Source organism: Strix uralensis, chromosome 18 (assembly GCF_047716275.1).
Source record: "Strix uralensis isolate ZFMK-TIS-50842 chromosome 18, bStrUra1, whole genome shotgun sequence".
Taxonomy (NCBI): Eukaryota; Metazoa; Chordata; class Aves; order Strigiformes; family Strigidae; genus Strix; species Strix uralensis.
The window spans coordinates 595,350-613,520 of NC_133989.1; the positions used below are offsets into that span (position 1 = coordinate 595,350).

The 18,171-nt window shown below is 71.6% G+C and overlaps 3 protein-coding genes across 4 annotated transcripts; 1 reads left to right on the plus strand and 2 right to left on the minus strand.

Moving 5' to 3' along the window:
* Window positions 1-4,322: 4,322 nt before the first annotated feature.
* On the minus strand, window positions 4,323-6,201 carry WFDC3 (WAP four-disulfide core domain 3). Its single transcript, XM_074888695.1, has 5 exons — window positions 6,198-6,201; window positions 5,968-6,111; window positions 5,094-5,252; window positions 4,727-4,870; window positions 4,323-4,567 (listed from the first exon to the last, which is right to left on the minus strand). The coding sequence occupies exons 1-5, from the start codon at window positions 6,199-6,201 to the stop codon at window positions 4,557-4,559; spliced, it is 462 nt and encodes a 153-aa protein (XP_074744796.1). The 3' UTR covers window positions 4,323-4,556.
* Window positions 6,202-7,927: 1,726 nt separating this feature from the next.
* On the minus strand, window positions 7,928-13,550 carry WFDC2 (WAP four-disulfide core domain 2). 2 transcript variants are annotated; one of them, XM_074888503.1, is made up of 4 exons: window positions 13,437-13,550; window positions 9,386-9,520; window positions 8,196-8,348; window positions 7,928-8,112 (listed from the first exon to the last, which is right to left on the minus strand). In XM_074888503.1, exons 1-3 carry the CDS (start codon window positions 13,519-13,521, stop codon window positions 8,197-8,199), a joined length of 372 nt encoding a protein of 123 aa, XP_074744604.1. In that variant the 5' UTR covers window positions 13,522-13,550; the 3' UTR covers window positions 7,928-8,112; window position 8,196. The 2 variants fall into 2 exon arrangements, with proteins under 2 accessions (XP_074744604.1, XP_074744603.1); XM_074888502.1 differs by lacking the exon at window positions 13,437-13,550 and adding an exon at window positions 9,763-9,994.
* A 2,166-nt stretch (window positions 13,551-15,716) lies between these two features.
* LOC141951747 (uncharacterized) lies at window positions 15,717-18,171 on the plus strand. Its single transcript, XM_074888356.1, has 5 exons — window positions 15,717-15,889; window positions 16,201-16,341; window positions 16,649-16,789; window positions 16,879-17,271; window positions 18,036-18,171. The coding sequence occupies exons 1-5, from the start codon at window positions 15,799-15,801 to the stop codon at window positions 18,050-18,052; spliced, it is 783 nt and encodes a 260-aa protein (XP_074744457.1). The 5' UTR covers window positions 15,717-15,798; the 3' UTR covers window positions 18,053-18,171.

Here is an 18,171-nt window from a genome sequence, read left to right on the forward strand (position 1 = left end):
CGGCTGGGGAGCACCCCATGGCAGGGCACCCTGCGGTGGCCCTGCACAGCCCCGGGGGCCCGTCTGGCTCTCACCTCCGGGGATGTCCCTGCAGACACGGCCGCAGCCGGTGCCGGTGCACCTCTGGCCCCCGGGACACTGCCAGTCGGCCTCGCACTCCTCTGCACGCCCGCTGCCGGCCCTGGCCCGGCTCTCTGCAGGGACACGGTGACCTGCATCACCCGGCCACTCTCGGGGGGCTGGTGGCCAGCTCCCCCCAGCCCAGCTGCTTCCCCCGGCCCGGCTGCTCCCCGCACCTCTGGGCACAGTCGTGCACTCCCAGCCGCAGCCGGTGTTGCAGCACTTCTCCTCGCGCCGGCAGATGCTGTCATCCAGGCACTGGCTCCCACGCCTGCACCGGGGGTCCCAGCATGGCTCTGCCCGGGGACACTCCCCGGGGTGCTCTGTGGGAGGAGGGGACCCAGGGGAGGGCGCGGGGTCCCGGACCTGCTCGCCTGCTGCTGCCCCGTGCCGATGGCCGGCCTGGCTGCGCTCACCTTGAGCAGGGCGGGTGCAGCGCATGGCGCAGCCGGAGAAGCAGCACTTCTCCTGCCGGGGACAGTCCCTGCCGTGGGCGCAGGAGTCCTCCTCCGCGCACGGCTCCAGCGTCTGCCATGGCCTCACCTTCGGGCACTCGCTGGGTTTGTCTGAGGGGTGGGAAGGGGCAGCAGGGGCGAGCACCCCCCCACGCCGCAGGCACCCACCTTCCCGGAGCCCTGGGGCACCCCGAGGGCTGCACCCCAGGGAGTCTGAGTGCTTGTCCTGAGCCAGCACTGCCCCACACCCTGCCCCGCAGAGGTTTGCCGACGTGCCCGGTGGTGTGCGGCACCGCTGTGCCGGTGACTGTCTCCTCACCTCTCTCAGGGGCCGAGCACACGTGGCCGCATCGGCTGCTGCAGCACTTCTCAGCCCCCGGGCACTGCCAGTCCCCTGCGCAGGCCGTGCCACACGGGGCCACTGTGGCCGGTGCCTCCTCAGCCAAGGGGCAGATGCCCGGTTTCTCTGGGGGGCAAGAGGGAACGGGGTTGGGGGACCACCGGAGCTGGGGAGAGGGGGGGCCCTGCCTGCTGTTTCCCTGCACGGCGCGAGGCGGAGCAGCTCCCACCTTGGGCGGGGGGCAGGCAGGTGTAGTCGCAGCCGCGCAGGCAGCACTTCTGCTGGCCGGGGCACTCGGCGTCGTGCCGGCACCAGGCCCTGCAGTCGTAACTGGGGAACAGCCCGGCGCGGGCTGGGCAGAACCCGGCCTTTCCTGCAGGGCATGGCGCGGGGGGCTGTGGTGACCCTGGGATGCACCCCCTGGCACCACAGCCCCCCCGGCCCCTCGGCTCCTGGCACTGCCCGGAGGCGCAGCCGGGGGGACCAGAGCGGGCAGCAGAGCTGTCGAAGCTCCAGGGTGGCTCCCGCCCCCCTCACCTTGGCCGTGTGCGTGGCACTGCCGGCTGCACCGCTGGTGACAGCACAGCTCGGACGGGGGACAGTCCTGGTCCTGGTGGCATCTCCGCTGGTGGAGCGGCTGCGGGGTGGCCGGGGCAGGGCCAGTGTCCTCTGCGCCGTGGGGTGGCTGCAGCCCCACAGCATCACCCCCGGTCCCCGAGCCACGGCCCTGCCCGCTCTGCCCGTCCCGTCCCGTCTCCCTGGCCGGGGCTGCGGGCAGGCACTGGCGGCCACAGCTGCTGTTGCAGCATTTCTGCGCATCGGGGCAGTCGCTGTCGCCTCGGCACCGCTCCTGGCACGGCCCCGGCTGCGCCACGGGGCACTCCCCGGGTTTGGGCTGGTCTGGGGGGGGCAGAGCGGGCGTGAGGCTTTGGCATCCCCAACCTCCCCAGCACGGCGGGGTGAGCTGGGGCCGTGCCGGTGCCGTGGAGGCCTCACCCGGCAGCGGCTGCAGGCAGGCAGGGCCGCAGCCCAGCGGGCAGCACTTCTGCGCGCCCAGGCAGTCCCGGTCCTCCAGGCAGGGGAAGGAGCAGGGCTCGAAGAGCCCCTCGGGGGCTGTCGCCGGGCAGGCGCCGGGTTTCTCTGCAACACCGAGTGGCGAGGGGCCGAGAGGTGAGGGATGCTGCACCATGGCATCCCAAGGCAGCGCGGGGAAACCTGCCACTGCCAGAACCCTCTGCCTGTCTCTGCCAGGCCCCTCTGCCTGTCCCTGGCTGAACCCTGCCACGTGCCCCGTCCTGGACCCCTCCATGTCCCCCATGCCAGGAGCCGTGGGCAGGGGCTGCCAGCAGCGCATGGAGAGCGGCTCCGTGGCAAAGGGGACGGCACGAGGATGGGGACAGGGACGTGGGAGGAGGGTGCCAGGGGTGGTGCCAGTGGTTGTGCCGTGATGCCGAACCTTCTGCCGGGGGGGTGCAGCGGAGCCGGCAGTCCCGGGGGCAGCACTTGTGCCAGTCGGGGCAGCTGGAGTCGTTGGTGCAGAGTGGGGGCTCCAGGCGCAGGCAGCGCGTGAAGTCCCGTGGGCACCTCCCCGGCTTCTGGGGCTCCCCTGCAGTGGGATGGCGGCGTCAGGGCAGCGCCAGGTGGCAGAGCTCCTCACCTTCCATCCCCGGGGAGCGGGGAGCGGGTCCCCTCTGCAGGGGACATGGGGCTGGAGTGGGGAGTGCAGCCTCAGGGGGGCATGGTCCTGTCAGGAGTGCGGCCTCTCGGGGCCCGGGGCTCCCACGGACCCTCCTCGCTGGCACGGCCGATGGCAATGGCCAAACTGCCTGTGCCCATGTGTGGGATCGCTGGGGTAACCAGGACCACCCTGTCTTTGGCACAGCGTGGGCGAGTGGCAGCTGGCGCCCGTGCCTGGGAGAGCAGCGGTTTCTGCAAACAGCCCTCGCCGGCTCTGGCAGGGCCGCGCTGTTTGGCTGCAAACAGAGACGCTGCCGCGAGGTTTCACTCCAAACAGCAGCTGTTTGGGCAAAACAAAGAAGGGACCCGGCTGGGCACAACCACCCCCAGCATCGTCCCCATGGCGGGGGGGCCCTGGCATGCAGGGGGCCAGGGGTGCACACATGGGAGTGGGGTCCCCGAGGCAGCACATGGTCCTCACCAGCATGTGCTGGGCAGGGACAGGGGACATGGTGGGGCCATGGGGGGGACGGGGTTCGAGGGGCTGGGCCCAGGATGGCAGCGGCCCGGTTTGCCCACCGGTACTCACCGCCTCTCTCCTCCGGTGCAGGGCCCAGCTCTACCCTGAGGACAAGGAGTCCCAGGAGGAGGAAAACCCTCGGCCTCATGTCGCTGGGAATGTCGTGCGTGTCCGGAGCTGAGCCAGGGTTTAAAGTCTCTGGTGGGGGTGCCCAGGGTGACGGGGCAGCTGAAGCCCCGTGGCAGGCTGGCCGTGCCAGGGGCGTGAGGGGCAGGAGGAGGGGCCGTTCCCAGAACCTGCCGGTGCCCCACCAGCCACCCCCTTATCTCCGGCCGAGCCGTGCTTTTGGGTCAGGGTGACCCGCGGGGCCAGGGGGGAGCTGCTGTCCCCCGTGACGCACAGCCCCGTCCCTACCGTGGCCGGCTGCGACCCCCTGCCTGGGTTCCCTCCAGCCCCGCTGGCCCCTCGCCTCCCCGGGGTGGGGGTCGTGGATAGAGCCCATGGTGTGGCCCCGGCGCGGCAGCAGGAGCAGTCGGAGGGGCTCTGCTCCCGCGGTGCCCCCCTGCAGCCCTGGCTCAGCTCGGCCGGGTGGATCCAACACCACAAGGTGGGAGAGGTGTCCTGGGCCAGCTCAGTGTCCCAGCTCAGTGTCCCAGCTCGGTGACAGGGCTGAGCTGGGGCCGGGGAGCGAGCGGGTCCTGCTGTGGCCCCTGGGACATGGGTGCTGCTCCCCGCCCCCTTCCGTCTCTGGGTGCTTCACCCACCCTGACCCGTGACTGCTTTTCCAACCAGGTTTTCACACTTTGGGATGCAAATGAGCCCTTCCTCGGTGCAAGGAATCCGAGGGAACAGGTTTCTGTGCTCCAGCCCGTGACTGCGGCCCCCCGACCCAGCAGGATGGTCATGGTGGAGCGGTGGTGGCTGGCGGGCGCCCGCATGGAAACGGGAACCTCTCCCTGCCCCAGGGCAGCACCTGCCTGCAGGGATGGCTGCCGGGTGCCTGCCTGCGCCTCTCTGCCCATGTGCAGTCCAGGGCTGCCTGCACCTCCTGGGAACCCGAGGCAGAGCACAGGGAAGGTGATGCGGAGCAGAAGGCGGCCGTGGGCCGGTTTATTCTGTTTTGGTGCTGTGAAGCAGCCGGGGCTGAGGGGGGTGCAGGGGTTTGCCTGCATGACTGGGCTGCCGGGAGCCTTGGCCTGGTGTGGGGCGGTGTGGGCAGTGCCAGCCCTCGATGGCATGGCGGGGAGGGATGGGGGGTGCCAGGGACACCAGCCAGGACCCCTCAGAGCAACGCTGGTGCCATCTTGGTGGCAGCACAGAGGGTCCGGTGCAGGGATGGGCGCAGCGGGCGCTGCCGGCAGCAGCACCTCTGCTCCTCTCAGGACAGCGGGGTGGGGGGCAGCCCCAAAACGGCACCTCCCAGTGCAGCCCTTCCCGGCCAGGGCTAGGCTGGACCTGGAAGAGATGGCCCAAGTGGCCAGTGCAGGATGGGTGCTCCTGCCCCAGGGGATGGGGAGCCCTGGGCAGCTTCAGGCTGGACCCGCTGCCAAGGCGAGACCTGCACGGTGCCCCAGGCTGCTGGGACCTGAGGGGTGACAGGCTGGGGGGGCTTACCCCGCAGCGGGGGGACGCACGCCCGGCCACAGCCCTGCAGGCAGCACTTCTGGCTGGGGGGGCAATCCCTGTCCTGCAGGCACGGGAGGAGGCACTCGGCCACCTGGACACCATCGGCTGCGGAGGGACAGAGTCCGGCCCGTGCTGGCACATGCAGAGAGAGGGAGGGGTGAGGGGCTCCCCCTCTGTGCGCAGGGCACCCCTCGGGGTGGGGGAGCTGCCCTGCCCGCGGGGGGTGAGCCCCTCACCTGGCTCCTGCCCCATGGGGGGGTTCCCCGTGCTCCCACCACCCCCCGGGAGGGTCACGGTGACAGGGCAGGGAGGGGACGCGGCGAGTCTCGGCCCCGCGTGGCGCCGGTGGCTTTACCCTCGGTGGGCGGTTTGCAGACGTGGCCGCAGCCGGTGGAGCAGCACTTGGCGGCCCCAGGGCAGTCGCCGTCGGTGTCGCACAGCTCCAGGCAGGGGCCCAGGGAGCCCCGCAGCACCACGGGGCAGGAGCCAGGCTTCGCCGCAGCACGGCGGCTCCCTGGTGACAACGGGGACTGCGGCGGTGCCGGGATCCTGCTTCCCCCAGCCCCACTCCTGGCACGGCCTCGGTCCCCATCCTGCCCCCATCCTCCCTCCCAGAGCCCCATGCTGCCCTCAGCCTCCAGCTTAACACCCGCACCAGTCTGCCCCAGTGAGACCAGTCCCAGCTCCATATGGGATGCCAGCTGGCAGCTGGAGCAGTGGGGGACAACCCTGGTTGCGGCCCCCGCCAGTGCCCAGCCCGAGTGGGGTGCAGGAGGGGGGTGCAGGATGGGTGCAGCCCCACGCCCACTTAGGGCCATTGCCCACCTGTCATGGAGACGCTGGGCAGGGGCTCCCCTCCTGCAGTGCCCCAAGGGCCTGCTCCTGCCTGGGGGCTCATGGGGGCCGGGTGTGTGGCACTGGGAGCCACAGCTGGTGACACACGCTCCCTGCGCCTGGATGGCTGCCACTGGCCACACGCTGGACCGGGCACGGCTGCCACAGCTTCTCCGGCAGCGTGGCCGGGCACACGCTGGGCTTCAGGCCAGAGGAGCAGTCGTGCCACCACTGGAGTGGCTGCGGGATGGCCACCGGGTGGCCGTGGGGTGGCCACGGGCAGTGCCGGGGGCATGCATGCCTGGGCGGGGGGATGTGGGTCTGGTGAGCACCGGTGCCAGGGCAGCGGAGCCTGCGGGTGCCCAGCAGCGGGAGAAGGGGTGGTGGGGCCGTACCTGCGTGTGGGGTGGTACAGGCCAGCCCGCAGCCGGAGAAGCAGCACTTGCGGTCGCCGGGGCAGTCACGGTCATCGGCGCAGCGGTTGGGGCAGGCAGCAGCGCTCCGCTGGGCACGTTTCCGCGGGCAGAGGCCGGGTTTGGCTGGAGGGGAGGGGAGGCTCGGGGTGCAGCCGGCACGGCCCCACAGCACCTGTGGCTCCCCCACAGAGGGATGGGGGGGTGCGGACCCATGGGGCTGCCCCGTGGCACTGGTGTCCTGGTGCAGGGACCCCCAGGCCGCCTTACCTGGCTCGGCGCGCAGGCAGCGAGCGCAGCAGCCGCGGGTGCAGCACTTCTCCCCGGGGCTGCACACTGTGTCGTTGTGACAGCTTAGCCCGCAGCTCGCCATGCTGGCACTGCCGGTGCGGGGGCAGTAGCCCGGGCTCTCTGCAGAGGGAGATGCTCCGTGCAGCCGCGTGCTCAGGGAGGGGGCTCACACCCGGGGCACCCGACATGGTCACCAGCCCCCACCCACATCCCACCCACCACCCCGTCCCCACGCTGGCATCTCTCGGGGGGTACCTGTGGTGGGGAGGAGGCAGGTCCTGACCTGCCCGCTCTGGCAGCACTTCTCAGCGCCGGGGCAGCTGCGGTCGGAGAGGCAGTACAGCCCGGGGGGCCGCGGGGCTCCGCTCCCCCCCACCGGGCACTCACCCGCTTTGCGGGGGGCAGGCAGGGCGGCGAGGGGCCAACGTCCCAGCAGGGCCCGGCGCGGTGCCGGGGTGGCTGCGGTGGCCACGCTCAGGTCCCTGGTATGGTGCTGCTGGGCCAGGGTGGGCGGCAGCTCTGCAAAGAGCACCAGGAGCCCCAGGAGGAGGGTGCGCTGGCCTGGCATCGTGCTGGTGGCGGGGTGCCGTGCTGCCGGGCCCACCGGCTGCGATTTAAACCCCGCCGGGGTGGGGCCGGCTGAGCCGAGCTGCTCCTTCCCACAGCAGCACCGTGGGAGCGCTGGGCACGAACAATCCGGCGCGGGGGAGACTCCCGGGGCAGCGCTGGGCTTGCAGCCCGCGGCTGATGCATCCTCCCTAGCACGCCCTTTCCAGGTCACCAGTGACCCGCGAGCAGCCAGGCCAGGGGGATGGGCAGCGCTCCCAGAGCCCTGGTGCCTGTGCTGCCCGAGGGACGGTGGGGACGGGACACGGGGAAGCAGAATCCTGGCGCCAGCCCTCAGTGTCTGCCTGTCCTGCCTGGGGAGCAGAGCCGGTCGCCTCCTGGCACGCGGGGAGAGCTGCTGCAGAGAGCTGTGGCGCTGAGCCGGGGTGCACCAGCCTGCACCCGCTCTGCAGGGAGAGGGGGAACCGGCACCGGGCACTGGGCTGTGCCGGGCAGGGTACAGGGCTCACTCTGCCCCGGGGAGAGCTGGGCTGGGGCTCTGGGGGTGCTGGCCCCTCGAAGACAGGTGGGGCCACTTGCTCTGGTCTCTGGTGTGGGAGGGCCAGGGTGCCAGGAGCCCTACGGGGAGCAGGGCGTGCGGGGGAGAGCGGGGCAGGAGCAGGAACAGGGCCCAGCTCTGAGTTTCACCACCCACAGCTCCTCAGGCTTCTGCCACGGGCAACGTGCCGCTGCCGGGCTGGCAGCATGCGGGGCAGGAGGGGTCGGGGTGATGCTCCTGTAACGACACACGCTGATGGCCTCCCTGCCCCTGCAGAGCAGGGAGCAGCTCCACTCCGGTGGGATGTGGATGTGGCTGTGCCACGACGGCCCCGCTCCCAGCGCGTCTGGGCAACGGCGGAGGAGCCAGTGTGCCGGGGGGCTGTGGGGCTCCCCGTGGCAGAGGCACAGGCTGGGGCCCTCCCAGGCAGCCCCAGCACTGGCACCAGCGCCCAGCGGCAGCAGTGGTGGGCAGGATGCGGCCAGGAGCGGGCAGAGCGGCTGCCGGGCCGGGAGCACGGCGGGATGGAGAGGCAGCCACAAGCGCAGCAGGGAGAGGCTGCTTTATTGGTGAGAGTGCAGGGGACCCCGGGGAGGAAGCTGAGGCTGAAGGCTCCGAGCTGGCAGCATGGTCAGGCCGGTGGGAGACGGTGCAGGGCCGGGGCCTGGGCGTGCAGGACTCGCGTCGGGCAGCAGCTTCCCTGTGGCCGGGCTGGCAGGAGGCGGCTGCGCCTGCAAAGGGAGCAGAGGGCCGTGAGCGGGACGAGCGCGGTGCCATGCTGTGGGTGCTGCGGGTGGGCGGGTGCCCGACTGACCTCAGTGCAGGGGCGTCACGCAGGAGACCTTGCCGCAGCCGTTCCTGCAGCACTTCTGGCTGCCGGAGCAGTTGGAGTCTGTCTTGCACTGGTTTGTGCAGACACCCAGCATGGGGATCCCCGGGCTGACGGGCGGGCAGGTGCCGGGCTTCTCTGCAAAGGTGAAGGGACGTGGCCTCAGACCCGCCGGCCCCGGCATGAGGGGCTGGGCTGACCCAGCAGCTCCCGGAGCTGCGGGCATGGCGCCGGCCCCTGGCTGCCACCGAGGAGGGACCCCCACGCCTGCCGGCAGCTCCCCCACCCCATGGCTCTGCCAGCCTGACCCGATGGGGACACATCGTGGAGGCCATGTGGCAGGGTGGTGGCCCCTGCAGTCCCTGTACTCAGCCTCCCGCTCAGGGCTGGGTGGCCGGCACAGGACACGCAGCCGCGGCACGCAGCCCTGTTCCCCCCCCGCAGCCGCTGTGGATGGCCCCGGCCGTGCGCTCATGGGACGTGGGCTCAGCCCGGGCCTCACCGGGGGCCACGTGCTCCCAAACCAGCCTGTGCCCGGCTGCATGGCTCCCTGCCCTGCTGTCCTGCTGCCGGCCACTGGCACTGGGCTCCCAGCCCTGCACCACACCGTCCCCCGCTGCAGCACCGCCGGGCCAGCCCTGGCCTTGCAGGCGGCGATGGAGGTCCTGGAGCCTCCAGGTCACATCCACGTGTTTGCAGCTGGAGATCCTGAATCCTGCGCCTGTCTACGGGCACTGCTCTCCGGCAGGACCGGCGCGGTGAGCGTACGCAGCTGGGGGCTGTGGGGCCATGTCCGGCACAGGGTGATGAGAGACTCTTCCCAGGCGTGGGGTTGGGAGGCAAGACAGTGCCCACGGGGCTGAGTGGGCTGCGCCAGGGAGCGACATGGGGGTTCTCTGAGCCGACCTCGGCTTTGTTCGGAGGTGCCGGCTCAACCCTGGCGTCACTGGGAGGAGGAAGGGGTGAGCAGGGCCCGGTGGCAGCACACCCCAACCCCACCGGGCTCCCTGTACAGCCCCTGATAACCGCGCTGCACCTGGGCACCCAACGACTGCCCAGACCCGCGGCTGCCACCGCACCCTGGAGCACCGGTGCCGCCGGCTGGGACGAGCCGTTGGCTCACGGCAGCGGGACCGGCACTGGGCAGCGGCGCCAGGAGCAGGAGGGAGCGTTACCATCGGGCTTCTGGCAGGCCTTGCCGCAGGCCGCCGGGCAGCACTTGAGGGTGCTCTCGCAGTCGCCATCGGACTGGCACCCCACCGTGCAGTTCGCTGCTTCCGTCGCAGGCTCCGGGCACACGCCGGCTTTCGCTGCAAGGCAAAGGCGGAGGGTGTGGGCAGGCGCGGGGGCTGCCGGCCCCAGGCGGGAGATGCTGCCGCCAGCCCCAGGGCTGGGTCCAGGGATGCTGCTGAGCCCAACCGCACCGGGCACGGGCTGTGTCTCAGCCCCGGCCCCCACCCCAGCAGGCCCTGGGGCTGGGAGTGATGCTGGCTGCTCGCCCGGGGCGTGCCGAGCCGAGCCGAGCCGTGCGGAGCCGTGCGCTCATACTCACTGGTGACATTCTGGGCGGATGCTGGAGGCAGCTCTGCCCAGAGAGCCAGGAGCCCTGCCAGGACGAGCACGCTGCGGGCCGTGGGCATGGTGCGGGAGCCGGCGCTGAGCCTGCGGGGCCGCCCGGCCGGCCTTTAAGCTCCTCTCCAGGTGGGGCCGGCGGGCGGGAGGGCTCGGCCTTCCGGGTGGCTCCCAAGGGCCGGGCAGGGCCAGGCTCCCCCTTCGCTCTTGCACAACCTGAGTATCAGGTATCTGCCGCTGCTGGCGGCCGACCAGGGAGGGGGAGCCTCGAGGAGACCGGGCGGCCACGCTGAAAACTTGCCCGGCAGGAACAGCAGCCAACTGCCACCAGCCGCGGCCCCCGTGCGCCGCACGCTGGACCCCGGCTGGCCCCAGCCACCAAGCCAGCTGGGCACGGGGCCGTCATGGCCCCCAGGGCTTGGCCACCAGAGGCCATGGGGATGCAGCTGGTGCCACCAGCGGGGAGCATGGCGGGCGTGGGTGTGCTGGGGATGGGGCACAATCTGTCCCTGCCACCGCCCTGGCGATTGCAAGCAGAGATTCTAGCCCAGGGCCAGTGCTGGGACTCCCTGTATAAAGGTGGCCATGTTGCAGCCCGGTGGCCCCTGGCCTGGGCCGCTGATGCCCAGAGGCTGGGATGAGCTGATGGCGCGGCCAAGAGCTGCTGCTCATCCGGCTTCTGCTCCAGCCACTTGTTCTCCTCCAGCTCTCACTCCTCGACTGAAGGGCCCTCCAGGCTGCCCACGTGTCTGGGCAGGCGCCCGCCCAGGGCTCCCCCACGCCTCCCTGGCAGCCACAGGAGCTCCTTCTGCCCAGCTATGACCTCGTCCTGTGGCCCCCACCATCCTCACGGCCTCCAACAGCCCCAGGGATGTGGCCTGGATCGTCCGGCAGCACCGGTTGGGCGAGTGGCTGGCGGGGAGCGAGCCGCCGGCATGCTCTGGCTGCGCGCCCGGTGCTCCGGGGCATGGCGGTGCTGGGGGCTGTGCAACCCCGGACCCCCTCGGGTCTGCCCGGGACACCCCTCCCGTGGCACGTGTGCTGTCCTCCTCTGTGGGCAGGATGCTCCGTGGCACCTGGCAGCATCAAGCCGGGCTTTGTTTGGATAGACCCAGCTAGCCGAGCGGCCCAGACCAGCCGGCGTGGCTGCGCTGCTCTCATCAGTGTTCGCCGCTCTGCCAGTCCCTGTCTCCCCCGCAGGTGCTGCCAGTGGTGCCTTTAATTCCTCCCGGGGCTGCTGACGGAAGGGGAATAGCCCTGCACTGTGCCGGAGCGGGGCCGAGGACTCCATCCCCTTTGCTCACAGCTCCTGGTTTCATCTCAATGCTTTGGGTGGTTTGGCTGCCGTGGCAATGCAGGTCCCTCCACGTGGTGCCGGTGCTGCCCGGCTGGGGGGGTGCAGGCTGGACCCCTCTGCTGGGAGGCACCCCCAGAGCATCCCGGCTCCCTGGGGCCCATCCTGGGCACAGTCGCAGGCTGAGCCTCTCCTGCCCCGTCTCCGGTGACGTGCCCTCGCTGCTGGCAGAGGCTGCCGGGGCAGCCCCAGCTCTGGGCCAGAGCATCCCACCGACCCGCGTGGGCGAGGGGTGTGCGGGGCGGGGGACACCATCCCTGCCCCAAGTCACAAGCCGGTGACCGCTCTGCCGGGGTCCGTCTCCAGGTAATTTAACCCCGCAGTCAACAATGCGGCACAGAACGGAGCGGCAGTAAATCAGTAACTGTTTGCCTTTGCCTGCGGTCCCCTCCCTGCCACGGGTGTTTCTGCAGGAACAGGAGCCGGCGCACGGCCCGGCCGCTGCCCCGCCACCGCTCCACTGCTGCCGGCAGCGGGAGCCAACGCGTGGGGATGGGGGACAGGCCTGGGGTGGCGGGGAGAGCAGCAGGATGGTCCTTGTCCCCGCATCCTTCGGGCTGGGGTGCTCGGTGGCTGGGTACTGGGGGGCTGCCGGGGGGCTGCCAGGACCTGGCCACGCTGGGGCTGGCCAGGATGCTCCCACTCTGCCCCGGGGACTGGGCCCCACTGGGGACAGCGCTGTAGGGAACTGGGCTGGGCGGGTGGTTCCAGCCGGTGCTGGGACTCCCTGAATAAAGGCGGACGTGCTGCAGCCCGGTGGCCCCTGCGCCAGGGCTGGGATGGGGCTGGTAACGTGGCCGCTCTGCAGGCGAGAGCGTCGCTGGGCGGTGCGAGTGCTGCCCTCGGGGGTGGAGGTGAGGGACGCTGCGGGGACAGAGCCCACCCTGCTCTCCTGGACCAGCACCACGGCTGCCGACCTGGCACTGCCCACCCCGCGGTACTGTCCCCGCTGCCAGGGCAGGGGCTGCCCCCGTGTCCCACCCTGACTGAGCTGCTGGTCCCGTGCCGGCGCTGCCGGTGGCACTTGTCTTTGAGGGTTATTGCCCTGCTCTGACCCCGTAATTGCTCTGTCCCAGCGTGTGGGACGTCCATGGTGCCGGTGGTGAGCGGCCGGGGCTGGGAGGCTGCGGGTGTGGTGCCAGCAGCTGGGCTGCACCGGAGCAGCTGGACGAGAGCAGAGGGGAGCCCAGAAATGGGCTCGTGGCAGGAGATGAGGGGGAAACCATGGAGGACGGGGGGAGCGGCGGCAGCAGCGTGGGTGTCGGCGGGTTTGCCCGAGGTTGCACCTTGGCTCCGAGCGGCCGATCCAGCCGGAGCCGCGCCCAGCCAGCTGGAGCAGCTGGAGAGGGACTGAGCGTGCCGGCGGTGGGGGCAGCGGCTCCAGCCCATGCGGTCGCATCGCTTCCCAGGAGGCAGAAACGCCTCGGCTGCCGTCCCCAGCGTGTGGCATCGGGGTGGCTGCCGTCCCCCCTATGGCTCTGCCAGGCGCTTCCTCACCAGCGGCCAAGGACGGCTGTGGGGAGTGTGGGGCTCTGCTGGCACAGCCACAGGCAGCCGTCCCCGTGCCAAGGCACGTCCTGGGGCAGGATCCCGGCTGAGGACATGGGGCCAGCAGCCCCGACCCCGACCCCGAGGGCTCTTTGCTGCCGCATCCCCAGGTGGCTGAGCCGCTGCTGCTGAGCCTGGTCACGCTGGCTGCGCCCGAGCCCTGTGGGTGACCGCAGCTCCCTCGTGGCAGCAGGGAAGGTGCTGGAGTCACGTCTCCCTGCCCGCCTGCTGAGGGAGGGCGGTCAATGATTAAAAGGGGAGGGTTGCTGGCCAGGCAAGGTGCCCCCGGGGTGGCTAGCTGGCCCCCTGCTGCCAGCACAGAGCGGGGCGAGCAGAGGGGGACAGAGAGGGACGTCCCTTCTCCGGGGAGATGTGGGGGCCCAGCAGTTGGCAGCTCGGGGCCCCCGCGCTGTGTGCGTGGGCTGTCACACGGGGAATTATCTGACCCCTCTGGGGCCCAGCTGTGCACCAGGCTGGCGGCCGAAGGCCGGTGCACCCCGCGGGCAGGAGGGCTCCCACCGTGTCCCCCGCCCGCCTGCTCTGCCCACCCGGCACAGACCTCGGGGGCCGCTCTGCGCCACAGAGCCGGACCCCCACGGTTTGGTGGTGGCGGGGCGTGGGGTGCCCCGGAGCGGGGGGAGCGCCCGGCTCTGCGCTGGTGTGATTGGTTTTACCTGCTCATCCCACGCGGGACCCCGCAGCACCCCGAGAGCTGGTGGGAGGCGGCCGCCCCGCTCCCCCCAGGCACTCACCCATGCCTGCAGGAGCCGCGGTGGCCGGCTGCAGCTGGGCACACAGGGCCAGGACGCCCACGAGCAAAATGCCGGCGGTTTTCATGGTGCTCCCTCCCCACGGGTGCTGGGTGGCCAGCGCGGGTTGGCGCGGGGGTTTATATCCTCACGGGGCCAGGGAGGGGCTGCCGCACACATCACTTTCAGGTGCCAAATCTCACCGCATTTCACCGTTGTGCCCGAGGCAGCGACAGCCCCACGACGTGTTGTTGCCTGAGAAATCATTTACCACGGCCCCGTCCCAGGCCCGGCAGCCAGGCTGCAGCCAGGGTGGGGGTGGCAGCACCCAACAACACCCTCCCTGGGGAAAGGGAGACGTGGCCACAGGCTGGGGCCACCCCCACGGTCACCCAGGGGAAGGGGCTGGAGCTCTTCGGCTTGGGAAAGAGGGGACAAGGGGGACGGGGAAGGCTGGTGCACCCAGCGTGACCCAGGGGGTGTGGATGGGACTTTCTTCCCGCGGCTGCAGGGGCTGGGGGTGCCGGGGGAGACCCGCAGGCGAGGGGCAGAGGGTGGGAGTCTCCTCTCTGAGCTGTGGGGCCCAACACCGCAGGTGTCAAGTGCTGCCGGGGTGTGACAAGGGATTAGATGAGTTCATGGGACAGGAACCGGGGGGACTGGGCAAGAGGATGCTCCCCTGGGGCGGTGGCCGCCCTGTCCCTGGCCCTGACTGCCCCGGTCCTGGCCTGTTGCCCACATCCCACTGCCTATGCCCGCGGAGCCGTGGGCGACGGCTGGCCGGGTCCCCGCGAGCAAGCGTGGCCTCGGGGAGAGCAGAGCGTGGGAAGCGCCGTGTGCCGAGCACCATTCCTCGGTGGGGACAGGCTGGGTGCTGGCACGTCGGCCGGCTGCAGACGTGTCCCGGCAGACGGGTGCTCCAGTGGGGTCAGCGCCGGGGCTGCCTTTCACCTCGCTGTGTGCCGGGACGGGCGGGGGTTGGCCCAAGGTTACCGGGGTGGGGAGGTCACCGAGAGCCCAGCGTGGTCAAAGCGTGCCGAGGGTGAGGCGCGCTCCGAGCCCGCAGGGACCCTGAGGCTCTGCCAAGCGGGACCTTCACTCCCTGCTCCCCGTCCCACGCAGCGGGGCACGGCCAGGCTGTGCATCCCTGCCGGGGGGGTCTGCACCATGGCCCCTCTTGCGGCTGACTTGCTGCTGTGCCGGCACAGTGTGCCGTGCCCCGCCGGAGCGCCAAGGGCACAGGTGGGTGCTGCTGGTGGGTCGGGCGTGGGGGGCTGCAGCAAGGCCCGGGGGGGCAGCCTGCAGCCGCAGTGGGGGCAGAGACGGGCAGGACCTGGGTTTTCGAGGGGCTTGTGGAAGGGGCTCGTCCGCTGCCAGGGCTGGAGACGGGGAGAAAGGCTTCATCCGGGGGATGCCGGGGACGGCCCCTGCGCGGGGGGTTGCCTCAAGGCCAGCCCGCCGGGGAGCAGGTGGCTCTGTGCCATGGCCCACGTGACCGCTGCGGTCTCATATGGGGTTTTACAGCTCAACGATCGTATTTCCCCACTTGGAAATTCCTGGTTGCGTCATCCCCGCTCCAGGTGGCCAAATGCACTTGTTGCTCCAGGAACTCTGGGTCGGAAACGAAGGGAACCGTCAGCAAGGAAACGTGGGGGGCTGTGAAAGCAGCCCCTGGTTCAGTGCACGGGGTCCCTCTGAGTGACCCCTTGGCCTCAACGTTGCCGCGGTGGTGCTGTGGGAAGGCACCAGCCTCTCCCGAGCAGCTCCTGGTCCTTTGGTGGCTCCTCGCTCCACGGGGCTTCGGCCTCGTGCTCTTCCTCCCCCGGCTGCCGCACGCCCGGCGCGTTACGGCGCGTGGCTGCGGGCGTTAATGGCGGCATCTTCGAGTCCTGCGGCACACGGCCGTGCGAAGCCCGGGCTGTCCCCCGGCCTCCGTGTCCCGGCCGTGGGGAACGGTGTCCCCCCGCCTGTGCTGCCCCTCCCTGCCTGCTGCCCCCTCCCTGCCTGTATCCCCCCTTCCTGCCTGCTGCCCCCTCCCCGCTGGGCCGCGCTGGTGCCGGGGCTGGGCCCGCACGGTTCCCCCTGTGCCCCCGCCCGCGGTGTCCCGCAGCTCCGTGGGCTCCGTGGGCTGCGGGGCCCGATCCCGGCGCAGCATCCCGGCGGGCGGCCGGCAGAGGAGGCTGTTGCTCCGTCAGAGCGGGGCCGGGGAGCGGGGCCGGGCTCCCCCGGGCTCCCCCGGGCTCCCGGAGCGCCGGCTCCAGCCCGGCCCGGCCCCGGGGGCGGGGAGGGGCTGGGGGCGCTGCGCAGCCCGGCCCGGGGCTCCCCGCGGTATTTAAGCGGCCGCGGGGCGGGCGGGGGCAGCGCCATGAAGCCGGGGCTGTTCCTGTTCGTGCTGCTGCTGGCCCCCCCGGGCCCCCCCGGCCACTGCCGGCCGGCCGCGGGGAGCCGCCTCGCAGGTGAGCCCCGGCCCGGGGTGCGCCCCGCTCCCCGCCACCGCCGCCGTGTCCCCGGTGTCCCCTCGCCCCCCTGGGGGGGCAGCGCTGGGGGGGGTCACGGGCTGGGACATCCCGCCGGGTACCTCCCGCCCGGGACCCCGCACCTGAGCGGCAGAGCCCCCCGCAGCACCGCGGGGGCCCGGGGAAGTGCCCCCCCGGCTGCCCCCCGCCCCAACCCGGCTCCCCGCGAGCTCCTGGAGCGGCGGGGCCGTGCCCAGGCTGGGGGGGGGGGTCTGCCTGCACACCCTGACCCCCTGCCTGTCCCTCCCCAGGGAAGTTCGGCGAGTGCCCCCCACCCTCCAGGACCCCCCTGATGCCCTGTGAGAGGTCGTGCTCCTCGGACGACGACTGCCCGGGCAGCGAGCGCTGCTGCAGCACCGGCTGTGGGCAGGGGTGCCGGCTGCCCCTGGGAGGTGAGGGGGTCCCTTCCCCCAGCAGCCCTCAACGAGCCCCTGCTCTGCCCTCCAAAGGGGGGGGACACCGCAGCCACCTCGGGGAGTGGGTCCTGCAGCCCCGCCAGCCCCTGTGCCCCGTCCCGGCGTGTGGCCGCTGCCTGTGGGTGGCCCCCGCACCCCATCTCCCCGCTCTTGGCCCCTCTGGTGTAGGGGGACAGGGGTGCCCGGTGCTCCCTGCCCGCAGGACCTGGGGGGTGGGTGCCCCGGGGGTGCGCTGGGAGCGGGCAGGGGCTGGTGGGACTCTGACCTTGCTGGGCACCCCCAGCCAAGAGGGGCTTCTGCCCGCGGCTGGACCCCAACATGGCGACCATCTGCCTGGTGGAGTGTGGCAGCGACCGGCAGTGCTGGGGCAGTGAGAAGTGCTGCAGCATGGGCTGCCACGTCCGCTGCGTGCAGCCGGTGCCAGGTAAGGGCGGCTGGGGGGGCTCGGTGGGATTGGGGGGCTGCAGCCAGGGCAGACCCCGCTTGTGAGCCCGTCTCCTTCCCCACCTGCAGCCAAACCAGGCGTCTGCCCCAGGAGGAGGGTGCTGCACACCTTCGCGCCCTGCAACAATTCCTGCCACGACGACACCGACTGTCCCCGCCGCGAGAAGTGCTGCTTCACGGGCTGTGGCCTCGGCTGCCTGCCCCCGGAGAGGGCAACCGCGGCCCCGCTCCTGCCCGCCGGCCCCCGCCACCGCCGGGGCCCCGCTGCCTCTGACAGCCCTGCATCCCCGAGTGGCATCTGTCACCTCCCGCCCGTGCCTGGCCCGTGCAGGGGATTCTTCCCTCGCTACGCCTACAACCCCGCCACGGGGACCTGCCAGCCCTTCATCTACAGCGGCTGCGGAGGCAACGCCAACAACTTCAGGACGGTGGAGGAGTGCCAGTGGGTCTGCCAGCAACCAGGTGAGAGGAGGGGCTGCACTGGGCTGCACTGGGCCGGAATGGGCTGCCTCTGCCCGCGCAGGGGTGGGAGCGCAGAGCGGTGCTGCCTGCAGCGGGCGGCCCCGAGGGTCTGCGTCCCCCGCCGCGGAGTGAGGGCAGCCTCCCCGCGGCACAGCGAGCGGCAGTGACCCACCCCGCCTCTGCGCCTTTCTGCTGGGTGATTTCAACCAGCTCACAGCTCCCTCTTGGGAGCTGGTGGCGTTTTGGTCAGAACCAGGCAATTGTGTTGGGAATCACAATTCTGCAGCCTGGTTATCGAAGTGGGAAACCTGACCAGCGAGGCGTGCGCAGAGGGAACAGCCCCCCCTCGCAGTTTGCCTCCTCAGCCTCTGCTGAATGTGTCTGGCGCTGGGTGTGTGCTGGGCAGAGCCCATGCTGGCGCAGCCGTGGTGGCCCCTGCGGGCTGGGGGGTCCTGGCGCTGTGTGGGCACTCGCCCGGGTGTGACACCCCTTTCTGAGTGGAGCGCGGGCGGTTGGGGCCGTTGGTGGCTGAGCAACCGCCGCGGCTGCTCAACTTCCCTGGCGCGGCCGTTGTGTCCCCACACAACACCGCAACCACGAGAGCTGCTCCTGCATCCCTGGGGGTGCGGGCTGGGGGCGGGGAATGCACCGGGGGTGAGTGCAGCGGATGATCCGGGGCCAGCTCTGCTCCCCAGTGCCAGCCACCGGCTGCCTCCCCCCGCCCTGCCTGGACCCCCTCCTCACTGTCCTCTTTTGTCTCCCAGGGAGAGCCGAGGAGTGACCCCAAGGAGGAGGCGGCAGCAGGGCCAGAGTCCCCCCGCAGGGCCGGCAGCTGAGGGGCCGGGGTCTGCCACGCTTGGCCCCACGCAATAAAGCTGCCAGGACGCCTGGCATGCAGCA

Coding starts and splice junctions, on each gene's coding strand:
- WFDC2 (XM_074888502.1), bottom strand. CDS start 9,850: ATGCCCACGGCCCGCAGCGTGCTCGTCCTGGCAGGGCTCCTGGCTCTC. Junction 9,521..9,762: donor ATCCGCCCAGAATGTCACCA/GTGAGTATGAGC, acceptor TTTGCCTTGCAG/CGAAAGCCGGCGTGTGCCCG. Junction 8,349..9,385: donor GGCCTGCCAGAAGCCCGATG/GTAACGCTCCCT, acceptor TCACCTTTGCAG/AGAAGCCCGGCACCTGCCCG.
- WFDC3 (XM_074888695.1), bottom strand. Junction 5,253..5,967: donor CTGTACCACCCCACACGCAG/GTACGGCCCCAC, acceptor CGTTGTCACCAG/GGAGCCGCCGTGCTGCGGCG. Junction 4,871..5,093: donor CTGCAAACCGCCCACCGAGG/GTAAAGCCACCG, acceptor TGCATGTGCCAG/CACGGGCCGGACTCTGTCCC.
- LOC141951747 (XM_074888356.1), top strand. CDS start 15,799: ATGAAGCCGGGGCTGTTCCTGTTCGTGCTGCTGCTGGCCCCCCCGGGC. Junction 15,890..16,200: donor CGCGGGGAGCCGCCTCGCAG/GTGAGCCCCGGC, acceptor GTCCCTCCCCAG/GGAAGTTCGGCGAGTGCCCC. Junction 16,790..16,878: donor CTGCGTGCAGCCGGTGCCAG/GTAAGGGCGGCT, acceptor CCCCACCTGCAG/CCAAACCAGGCGTCTGCCCC.